General features: G+C 43.8%; 1 protein-coding gene across 1 annotated transcript in view; it reads right to left on the minus strand.

The window, feature by feature from the left end:
* Positions 1-12,773, minus strand: part of LOC144599958 (regulator of G-protein signaling 14-like) — a 118,665-nt gene that overhangs the window by 41,870 nt on the left and 64,022 nt on the right. The window contains 2 exon segments of the mRNA XM_078411238.1: positions 2,599-2,691; positions 7,098-7,267. Of these exon segments, the coding sequence (XP_078267364.1) occupies positions 2,599-2,691; positions 7,098-7,267 (263 nt within the window).

Raw genomic sequence — 12,773 nt, forward strand, 5'->3', positions numbered from 1 at the left:
TCACTCTGTCATCATCGGCAGTCACTCGAAGCGAGTATGACTGTCCTCTTATTAGGACGCCTGTGCGTGAGTTTGTTTAATGTGGGGAGACTGGTGCACAGACATCCACCACACGGTCCTTGACAGATCTGGGTCAGGATCCAGTGGCCAAGACGACCGGGGATCCTTTTCTGCTGCAGCCTTCATCCATCCGCCTTCCCAGCCGTTGTGACGCTCCACTAAAGTCAGCCCTCATCCTCCGCCTGTTCCACCGTTGAGGCTTTGATCACAATGTAATGGATGGATTTTAACGTGGGGAAGATTAAGATCATCCGCTTTGTGTTGAAAAAGATGAATCAGTTAATTTTCCAAAAGGTAAGCCATGTTGAGATGCTGGGAGATTTAGGGCTCCAGAAATAAGTTGATAATTACAAAAAAATGATGATTTGAGAGCTTGGATTTCTAAAAAGCTCCCAATTACTAGTTTCCTTTACCCATATTTCCTTACAGCAAAAAATGAGGCCACATCAGCCCATCCATCTCTGCCAGCTGACACCCTTTCACTAATTATTCCTGCAATCTTTACTAGCCGCGCTCCGATCAGTTCCCTGTACCAATCCACACATCCTTGGGATGTGGGAGGAAGTCAGACCACCTGGAGGAAGCTCATTGTGGCCACAAGGAGAGCTAGCGAACTCCACACAGAAGTTTGTGGAGGTCAGAATTGAGCCCAGGTCCATGGAGTTGCGAGGCAAGCAATCTATCAACTATTCCACTGTCCTGCCCACTGGGACCACTGCCTGGGTGTGCAGAACCTCAGCTGATGCAGACGGGAGTTTTTCTCAGCTACTCTATGACTACCGGGATGCCAGATTTATTTTGAGACTCCTACCTATCAATATACGTAGGAAGGAACTGCAGATCCTGGTTTGCACCAAACATAGATACAAAATCCGACATAAAATCCAACAAAATCCGACATAAATGCTGCCCAACCTGCAGGTGTTGGGCACCATCTATGGAGAAAAGGAACAGGTGACACTTCGGGTCGAAGAAGGATTTCGACTTGAAATGTCACCTATTCCTTTTCTCCAGAGATGTTGCCTGACCCGAGCTGTTACTCCAGCATTTTGTGTCTATCTTCCTACCTACATAAAACATGGTGAAACACACTACAGCTCTACCATCGCCATGAGAACTGGACATTGATTCATGGAGCTATACAACATGGAAACAGGCCCCTCAGCCTACCTTGTCCACTCTTAACCGGTTGGCGTTCTGGGCTGGTCCCATTTTCCTGCATACACCCCATATCCCTCTAAATCCTGCCTGTCCAAATATCTTTCCAAAAGTCTTTTGTGTGTTGTACTTGTATCTGCTTCTAGAGCTTCCCTTGGCAGCTCGTTCCAGATACGGGATACCCTCTGAATGGAAAAACCTGTCCCTGAGTTTCCTCTTAAATATCTCTCCTCTTACCTTAAACCTATGCCCTCTAGACTTCAAGTTTTAGAATCCTTGAAGTGAATAGACTCCCTACCCACACAAAATATTTGCATGTGGTCTGTGTGATGGGATACAGGGCAGAGGAGATGGAAGCTCCTTGTTGTAGTTCTCTTGTCGAGGGGTGTTGAGAATGGGAACTTCATTATTCAGGCCTGGAGACAATGGTTACATGCTTGATGAGAATACTTGACTACAATCCGATCTGGAGAACCTTTTCTCATCCTTAGCTCAACTCCCTGGAGAATAATCAATAGTCAATAATCAATAGTGCTTTATTTGTCACATATGCTACTTCAATAGACAATAGACAATAGGTGCAGGAGGAGGCCATTCGGCCCTTTGAGCCAGCACCGCCATTCAACGTGATCATGGCTGATCATTCTCAATCAGTACTCCGTTCCTGCCTTCTCCCCATACCCCCTGACTCCGCTATCCTTCGGAGCTCTATCTAGCTCTCTCTTGAATGCATTCAGAGAATTGGCCTCCACTGCCTTCTGAGGCAGAGAATTCCACAGATTCACAACTCTCTGACTGAAAAAGTTTTTCCTCATCCCCGTTCTAAATGGCCTACCCCTTATTCTTAAACTGTGGCCCCTGGTTCTGGACTACCCCAACATTGCGAACATGTTTCCTGCCTCTAACATGTCCAACCCCTTAATAATCTTACACGTTTCGATAAGATTCCCTCTCATCCTTCTAAATTCCAGTGTATACAAGCCTATTCGCTCCAGTCTTTCAACATATGACAGTCCCGCCATTCCGGGAATTAACCTAGTAAACCTACACTGCACACCCTCAATAGCAAGAATATCCTTCCTCAAATTTCACAGTGAAAGAGGACAAAGATGCAAGTACACAGGGAAAGAAACACAGCAAGCGTAGTCAATAGGAGATACAAGGAACTTCTGATGCTGGTTCATTGAAAAAAATAAAAATTACTGACCTCAACAGATCAAGCAGCATCGCAGGAGAACATGGACAGATGATGTTTATGCTCAGAAGCTTTCTTTAGACTCGATCTTTTGGGTTGTGACCCTTCTTCAGATCGATGCCTAATTGATGAAGAGTCCCAACCGGAAACGTTACCTGTCCAAGTGTAGTCAGCAATGTACTTACCTGTTTGGAGTCATCTGCTGGGATCTGCTGGAAACGTTCACAGGCTTGCCAAAACAATATGTTTTCTGCACTGAATTCCTTCTTTAAAAATTCCTAAGGGAAGAGAATACAGATGAAAATGAGAACAAATCATGAGTTGGAGCAACTCAATTCCAGAATAGACATCCACCCAACTTACCCGCTAATCTCATTAATCAGTCTCCCTTTCAAACCACTGTGTTGTGTGACTATGGATCCTCTTAAAACATTGGTTAAGTCAAATGTCTATCTTATATCATCTTACAAGGGCAGTGCACAAATGCTTGCACAATTGCCTATCTGCCAAACAGTCCCACACCCATCTCCATCTCCACAGAGTTAAGCCTAAAAGCTAGTGCTTTTTCTCGCGCAGTTTTGAGGGATTGCTGTACTGTCTAAGATGTTAAACTGAGGTTTTACAAACTCCCTGAGGGACCTAAAGGAACCTATGACGCTATTTTGATTAGGATCATAAGAGTTATTAACATAACATATATAACATATAACAACTACAGCATGGAAACAGGCCTGTCCGGCCCTACCAGTCCACACCGACCATTTTCCCTGACCTAGTCTCATCTACCTGCACTCAGACCATAACCCTCTAATCCCCTCTTATCCATATACCTATCCAATTTACTCTTAAATAATAAAATCGAGCCAGCCTCCACCACTTCCACCGGAAGCCCATTCCATACAGCCACCACCCTCTGAGTAAAGAAGTTCCCCCTCATGTTACCCCTAAACCTTTGTCCCTCAATTCTGAAGCTATGTCCCCTTGTTGGAATCTTCCCCACTCTCAAAGGGAAAAGCCTACCCACGTCAACTCTGTCCGTCCCTCTCAAAATTTAAAAAACCTCTATCAAGTCCCCCCTCAACCTTCTACGCTCCAAAGAATAAAGACCCAACCTGTTCAACCTCTCTCTGTAGCCTAAGTGCTGAAACCCAGGCAACATTCTAGTAAATCTCCTCTGTACCCTCTCCATTTTGTCGACATCCTTCCTATAATTTGGCGACCAGAACTGCACACCATACTCCAGATTCGGCCTCACCAATGCCCTGTACAATTTTAACATTACATCCCAACTTCTATACTCGATGTTCTGATTTATAAAGGCAAGCATACCAAACGCCTTCTTCACCACCCTATCCACATGAGATTCCACCTTCAAGGAACAATGCACAGTTATTCCCAGATCCCTCTGTTCCACTGCATTCCTCAATTCCCTACCATTTACCCTGTACGTCCTATTTTGATTTGTCCTACCAAAATGCAGCACCTCACACTTATCAGCATTAAACTCCATCTGCCATCTTTCAGCCCACCCTTCCAAAAGGCCCAAGTCTCTCTGTAGACTTTGAAAATCTACCTCACTATCAACTACTCCACCTATCTTAGTATCATCTGCATATTTACTAATCCAATTTGCCACACCATCATCCAGATCATTAATGTAAATGACAAACAACAGTGGACCCAACACAGATCCTTGGGGTACTCCACTAGACACTGGCCTCCAACCTGACATACAATTGTCAACCGTTACCCTCTGGTATCTCCCATTCAGCCATTGTTGAATCCATCTTGCAACCTCACTATTAATATCCAACGATTTAACCTTCTTAATCAACCTTCCATGTGGAACCTTGTCAAATGCCTTACTGAAGTCCATATAGACAACATCCACAGCCTTGCCCTTATCAATTTCCCTGGTAACCTCTTCAAAAAATTCAAGAAAATTAGTCAAACATGACCTTCCAGGCACAAATCCATGTTGACTGTTTCTAATCAGGCCTTGATTATCCAAATAATTATATATATTGTCCCACAAGCAAAAGTTATTCTTTGTGCTCTGCCAAATGTCCCACAAGCAACATTTTCAAACAGCAAATTCTTTGTTCCTTATTACATAGCCACCTGTGGGGTTTTGCAGGGCACAAATTGGCTGGTGCGTTTACCATTGCAGAGACTGTGCTTCAGCAGCACTTCCTTGGTATAAAGCACATTGGGAACATAAGAACAGAGAAACAAGAGCAGGTGCAGCCATTTGTTCCCCCGAGCCTGCTCCACCAGTCAAGATGGCACGGAGGCGCAGCGGTAGAGCTACTGCCTTACAGCGCCAGAGACCCAGGTTCGACCCTAACCATGGATGCTATCTGTATGGAGTATGTACATTCTCCCCGTGACCTGCGTGGGTTTTTCCGTGATCTTCCGTTTCCTCCCCCACTCCAAAGACGTACAGGTTTTTGTAGGTTAATTGGCTTGGTATAAATGTAAATTGTCCCTGGTGTGTGTAGGTTAGTGTTAATATGTGGGGATCGCTGGTCGGTGTGGACTCGTGGACTGTTTCCGCGCTGTATCTCTAAAACTAAAAAGACTCCAACAAGATTGTGACTCATGTAATCGTGCCTTTGACTCCACTTTCCTGCCTGATCTACAGGACACACAATTCCCCTCTTGTTCAGATATCTAACTACGTCAGTAATCTCAGCTTTGAAATTACATAACGATGTATAGGGATAATTCCAAGATAATTCCAAAGCTTCACAAGAATACCTGAAAGAAATCGCCCGTCATGCTGGTTAATTGGACGTTCCTTTCTCCATCTCAACATGAGCATTACATCTAGGACTGAGAAGAGAAGCAATTTCTTCACCCTGATATCATATCATATCATATCTATACAGCCGGATGTTAGAGATTCTTTGCAATTCTCTATCTGAGGGAAGTGTGGCAGCTCAGTGAATGAGCACATGCAAGACCGAGGTTGGATGGTCTAAGAGTCAAGCGGCAGGGCATAAAAGTCATCAACATAGAGAGGTAGAACATTGACATTTTCAGCCCATCCAGTCCTCACTGACCATCAACTGCCTCAACTTCATCAAGCCCACGTTTTCATCCCCCCCCCCCACATTCTATCAGCTCCCTCCAGATTCTATCACTCACCTACGCACGAGAAACAGTTTGCAACGGCCTCTGAACTTCCCAACCCACTCACCTTTGGGATGTGGGAGTAAACCAGGATAGCTGGAAGAAATCAAGCGGGTGATGCAAAGCCACAATTGAATGGGAAGTGGAATGGGAAGAGCCGGCTGGTCTCCTGTGTCTCGCTGTTATGCTTTTATATTTAGTTTTAGTTTTAGAGATACAGTGCGGAAACAGGCCATTCGGCCCACCGAGTCGACACCGACCAGCGATCCGCGTACACTAACACTATCCTACACATATTTGGAACAATTTACATTTATACCAAGCCAATTAACCTACAGACCTGTACATCTTTGGAGCGTGGGAGGAAACCAAAGATCTCGGCGAAAACCCACACGGGGAGAACGTACAAACTCCGTACAGACAGCACCCGTAGTCAGGATCAAACTTGGATCTCTGGTGCATTAATGCTGTGAGGCAGCAACTTTACCACTGCGCCAACCTACCGCCCCTGTTCTTCTGTCACAGAAGTTCTTCTGTCACTGTTTAAGTTCCTCGCTCGCTTTTTCTCTAAAATTTATTTTAATTTTTAATGTCTCGTCATTGTGAAGTCAGATAGAAAATAATTGTTTAACTTTACCGTCTTCTTCCTCCTAAGTATGAATTAACCAACCTCAACTTTTAAGAGACCAACACTTATTTACTATTCAATTTTGTAAAGAACCATCCCATTTAGTCTTTTATTTCTAGTAAAAGCCTCTTATTGTTGGTATAATATTTCAAGGCACTCAAAACCAAGGGAGGTTGATAAGACAGGCAATGAGGCAGTCAGTTACCAATAGGTGAGACTATAGCTCTTGTTGGGACTATCACAGTGACCACAATGTTTAGCCCTCAGATTAGCTTCAAGAAAGCAAAAATACTCCTGAATATTTCTTACCCCGTGTGGATAGTTAGTTGGATATATAATCTAGAGGAAGCAAATTCTATCTGTGCAATCTGAAAATTAGAATTTAATGATTTGTTTCTAGATTACCTCGTGATGAATAAATGGGATTAGTAAGAGTGATGATGTTGACAACTCAAGCCTGACACACTTACAAAGTTCTGATCAATTTCCCATCAAAAATTAGCTACATTCAACCGTCCTTCAAATTGGCCTAGCAAGCCATGTCTCTGTGTTAAAACTCTGTATTAAAACCATTGCCCAGGCAGGGTTCAATAAGGTCACAAATTCACACATCTCAAGTGTTTGAAATCTGGGCAATAATGACCAAGCTGGCCAGCAGTGCCTTAAAAATTCAACAGGTACAATGGTCATCTAATTTAAAAAATCCCAAGCCCTCTAACATCCAGAATAATGTACAGTTATGCAACATCTCTAATATTGAAAACAGTCCCAGGATAATTCAAGGTACTATAGTGCAGTGGAGAAAATGAGGCAAAGAAAGATTGGTTAGGTGGTGTAACAGTAAGCGTGGTTAAAGATGGAGTAATGTGGTTGCAGGCTGGGGTATTTGGTGGTTATTGATGAAGGGTGGTGCATACTTACTGTGAAGTACTTCACACCAACTGGGTCCTGCAGAAGCCGTTCGAAGGAGACCGCCCAGCTGGCCACTGATCTCTCGGAGTAGCACGTGTTACCCTGAATGTTAGGCAGACTCACGTTGCTGTACAAACTCTGGTCACTTCCCCTTCCATTGACCTCGGCAACATTCAGCTCTGTGCAAAACAATTTGTGTTACTGTCTTTAGACTTATAATCTCGAAGTTCAACAACAAAATAATCATCTGAGGCCATGAATTATGATTTGCTGAAAGTTTGTGATCATGCATCTGAACAGATCCAGGAACGTAAGATTAGGAGTGGAATATTGAATCCCATAGACTATTCCACCGTGCTTTAGATTACAATGATTTGTACCTGGTCTTCCCTTATCTGGCATTGCTTAATTTGGGTCGGAAAGAACTGCAGATGCTGGTTTACACCGAAGATAGACACAAAATGCTGGAGTAACTCAGCATCTGGAGAGAAGGAATGGGTGAAACCCTTCAGGGGAGAGGGTGACATAGAGATATGGAAAGATAAGATGTGAAAACAAGACATCAAAGAGGATGAGGCTAAGGAAAATGTAGAATGGAGCATTGTTGGCTGAGGGGAAGGTGAGAACGAGGCACACAATCAACAAGATTTAATCAGGAGGACAGTGAAACTAGTTGGAGAACTAGGATGGGGGAGGGATGGAGAGAGAGGGAAAGCAAGGGTTACGTGGTTAGAGAAGTCAATATTCATACCACTGGGTTGCAAGCTGCCCAAGCAAAATATGAGGTGCTGTTCCTCCAAATTGCTTCTCTCCGGAGATGCTGCCTGTCCCACTGAGTTACTCCAGCATTTTGTGTCTATCGTTGCTTCATTTGCCTTGATCCCTATACATTGATTTATATTAATAACAATCATTTAATAAATGGCCAGTAGTTACAATCTGCAGATTTCTCGCATGCTGAGTCTATGGAGTTCTCCTAACTAAAGCCAGCATTCATTAAAGGGCTGCTACCAGGCATTGCATTTACAGATATACACGCAAAATGCTGGAGTAACTCAGCAGGACAGGCAGCATCTCTGGAGAGAAGAAACGTCACCCATTCCTTTTTTCCAGAGATGCTGCCAGTCCTGCTGAGTTACTCCAGCTTTTTGTATGTCTATCTTCAGTTTTAACCAGCATCTGCAGTTCTTTCCTGCACATTACATTACAGGTAGTTCTGCTTTAATGTGTGTCTCCAAAATGCAAATTGGATATAACACGATTGTTTAATTGGGAGAACACTAGCTGTATTTTGTGGGCCAAAATGGTGATAATGCAATTCCAATCGGAAACTGGAGACCCACTTATAAGTTACTTTGGGAATTGACAAGCAGAAAAAAAAGTCTTGATAAAAAAACAGTCCCTAAAACTTCCCTGCAGTCAAAGGTATCACAAAATGCTGGAGTAACTCAGCAGGTCAGGCAGCATCTGGGAGAGAGGGAATGGGTGACTTTTCGGGTCGAGACCCTTCTTCAGACCCGAAACGTCACCCATTCCCTCTCTCCTAGATGCTGCCTGACCTGCTGAGTTACTCCAGCATTTTGTGATACCTTTGATTTGCACCAGCATCTGCAGTTATTTTCCTACACTACTTCCCTGCAGTCAGTCATCGATCACCACTGTCTCGTAAGAACACAGCAGTCACTTTAACCGCTGGTGGACAATGAACTTAACAAACAATCACCTCGATCGAAAGCGGTGCTATGATACTCTTTAAACAACACAAAGGGTACTTTTATCTTGCAGTAACAAAGATAAACAGTAGCCATTAAGAAAACCTTTAATTTTGAATATCTTGCAGGAAAAATAACTTTATCATTGCAAGTCTGAAATTCTCTTGCCCCTTATTTCCCCTCTACTCCCCATATTATAACCTTATTTTCTATAATGCAAGATAATTGCTCAGGAAACATTACAGCAAAACTGCTGGTACAATAAGATAACTTTACGAATCCTTGGTACACAATCATCTTATTTAAAGACCAAATTAAGATATGTAAATCCTCCAGGCATTCAGCGCGGCAGGGTGTTTTATTTCAAGTGACAACAGTATGGGTGACATCCAGGTGCAGTGAGTAGACCCCATGTCTTACAGTTCCAATGAACCAGGTTCATGTCCAACCCCAGCCACTCTGGAGTTTACACTCCCTATCCCTGCGGCCACGTGGGACTTACCCAGAACAATCCAGAGTGTGTGATCCATGATTATGTTCCATGTTTCCCAAGGTGGAATATAAAAACAGGGATGAAATGCTGAGGCTTTATTGGGTGCTGGTCATACCACATTTGGAGTGTTGTGAGCAGTTTTTAGACAATAGATAATAGACAATAGGTGCAGGAGGAGGCCATTCGGCCCTTAGAGCCTGCACCGCCATTCAATGTGATCATGGCTGATCATTCTCAATCAGTACCCCGTTCCTGCTTTCTCCCCATACCCCCTGACTCCGCTATCCTTAAGAGCTCTATCTAGCTCTCTCATGAATGCATTCAGAGAATTGGCCTCCACTGCCTTCTGAGGCAGAGAATTCCACAGATTCACAACTCTCTGACTGAAAAAGTTTTTCCTCATCTCCGTTCTAAATGGCCTACCCCTTATTCTTAAACTGTGGCCCCTTGTTCTGGACTCCCCCAACATTGGGAACATGTTTCCTGCCTCTAACGTGTCCAACCCCTTAATAATCTACGTTTCGATAAGATCTCCTCTCATCCTTCTAAATTCCAGTGTATACAAGCCCAGTCGCTCCAGTCTTTCAACATACGACAGTCCCGGGAAAAGTTCCGGGAATTAACCTAGTGAACCTACGCTGCACGCCCTCAATAGCAAGAAATTTAGGCCCTGCATCTGGGCAGGGATGTGCTGGCGTTGGAGTGGGTCCGGAGGAGGTTTACAAGAATAATCTCTAGGAAGATAGGGCAAACGTATGATGGGCGTTTGAAGGCACTGGGCCTGTACTCGCTGGAGTTTAGAAGGATGAGGTGGGGGGGGACCTCATTGAAACTTACCAAATAGTGAAAGGCCTGGGTAGAGTGAATGCGGAGAGGATGTTTCCACGAGTGGAAGAGTCTAGGACCAGAAAGTATGGCCTCAGAATAAAAGGACGTACCTTTAGAAAGGAAATGAGGAAGAATTTAGTTTATCGAGCGTGGTGAATCGATGGAATTCATTGCCACAGGGGCCAAGTTATTGGATATTTTTAAAGGTTCTTGATTAATAACGATGTCAACGGTTATGGGGATTAGGCAGGAAATGGAGTTGAGAGAGAAAGATAGATCTGTCATGATTGAATGGCAGAGTAGACTTGATGGGCCAAATGGCCTATTTCTGCCCCTATGACTTATGACCTTATGAACGTATCAAGGTCGAGTGAAGTGTAGATGGATTTGATGGTGGGAAGGTGGGTCTTCATGATGTATTGTCCCACATGCACAACATTCCCATTTCTTGTGCGCTTGGCTAAAGCAATTGTCAAACAGAACTGTGATACATCCCAAAAGAATGCTTTCTATGGTGCATCTGTAGAAATTGGTAAGAGTCAATGGAGATATGCTAAATTCTCTTGGTCTTCTGAGGAAGTAAGGTGTTTGTGGGCTTTCTTGGCCACAGCATCTTGGCTTTCTTGGCAAGTGACATTTCACTTCTTGAAAGCACTGCAATGTCTCAGAACAGGAACCATTTTGAATAGCACGGCACAGCAGCAGTGGGGAAGAAATCAAAGCTTTCATTACATCAACACGTTGTGATTCAATACACCAGAGGATTGACAAAACTCAAATGCAAAAATAAGACAGACACAGACATTGCGGACTGAAGGGACTGTTCCTTTGCTGTACTGTTCCACACTTGGATGAATATATCGGAAGGAACTGCAGATGCTGGTTTAAACTGAAGATAGATACTAAAAGCTGGAGTAACTCAGCAGGTCAGGCAGCATCTCTGGAGAAAAGGAAGAGGTGATGTATCAGGTCAAGACTGAAAATTTCCCTCCTGAGATAAATAAAGTTCTATCGCATCATATATCATATCGTATCGTAAAAGGGGTCTCAACCTGAAACGTCACTGCTCAGAAGGCAGTGGAGGCCAATTCTCTGAATGCATTCAAGAGAGAGCTAGATAGAGCTCTTAAGGATAGCGGAGTCAGGGGGTATGGGGAGAAGGCAGGAACAGGGTACTGATTGAGAATGATCAGCCATGATCACATTGAATGGTGGCGCTGGCTCGAAGGGCCGAATGGCCTAATCCTGCACCTATTGTCTATTGTCTATTCCTTTTCTCCAGATACGATGTCTGACCCACTGAATTACTCCTGCTTTTTGTGTACATCTTAGATTAATATATAGTTCTGTTGAAGGGAATTCACTAGACCCTATCAGACATAATGACACAAACGTTCAAAATTTAGCATAAAATTCCTAGTGCTAAATATTGGGAATAATCAGGATTACTAATTAAACGAGCAAACCCCAATTGCTGACTAGAGCTTTCTCTAGCACTGGACTCCTTCGGAAAACCTGAAGCTGACACTCTTTACTTGCTCAGGGATGACCCAGTGGCTAGCTGCACTCAGTGCTCCAGGTACTGGAGTTCAATCCTCATCTCACAAGTGAAGACCAACAAAATCACTGCAGATGCTGGAATTCTGAAATAAAATTCGAACCTTTCTGGGAATGCTCAGCAGGTCAGACTGCATCTGTGGAATGAGAAACAAAGCTAAAGGTTCCGGTCGAAGACCCTTCATGTGAACTGGGAATTTAACCCAGACAAGTGTGAGGTGGTGAATTTTGCATTATTGTACAAGGGCAGGACATGGAACCATAGAAACATAGAAAATAGGTGCAGGAGTAGGCCATTCAGCCCTTCGAGCCTGCACCGCCAATATGATCATGGCTGATCATCCAGCTCAGTAACCTGTACCTGCCTTCTCTCCATACCCCCTGATCCCTTTAGCAATAAGGGCCACATCTAACTCCCTCTTAAATATAGCCAATGAACTGGCCTCAACTATCTTCTGTGGCAGAGAATTCCACAGACTCACCACTCTCTGTGTGAAGAAATGTTTTCTCATCTCGGTCCTAAAAGACTTCCCCCTTATCCTTAAGCTGTGACCCCTGGTTCTGGACTTCCCCAACATCGGGAACAATCTTCCCGCATCTAGCCTCTCCAACCCCTTAAGAATTTTATATGTTTCAATAAGATCCCCCCCTCAGTCTTCTAAATTCCAGTGAGTATAAGCCTAGTCTATCCAGTCTTTCTTCATATGAAAGTCCTGCCATCCCAGGAATCAATCTGGTGAGCCTTCTCTGTACTCCCTCTAAGGCTAGAATGTCTTTCCTCAGATTAGGAGACCAAAACTGTACACAATACTCCAGGTGCGGTCTCACCAAGGCCCTGTACAACTGCAGCAGAACCTCCCTGCTCCTATACTCAAATCCTCTTGCTATGACACATAAAGTAAAAGGAAAGAGCCCTGGAGAGCATTGTAGAACAGAGGGATCTGGGGATACAAGTGCAAAGTTTCCTGAAAGTGCCAACACAGGAAGACAAGGTTGTAAAGAAGGCATATGGCTTCTTTCATCAGATGGATTCATCAGATGCCACATTTAAATACAAGAATCTGGATACCACGTTACAACTATACTGAAGTTGGT

This window comes from Rhinoraja longicauda, chromosome 14, assembly GCF_053455715.1.
Source record: "Rhinoraja longicauda isolate Sanriku21f chromosome 14, sRhiLon1.1, whole genome shotgun sequence".
Taxonomy (NCBI): domain Eukaryota; kingdom Metazoa; phylum Chordata; class Chondrichthyes; order Rajiformes; family Arhynchobatidae; genus Rhinoraja; species Rhinoraja longicauda.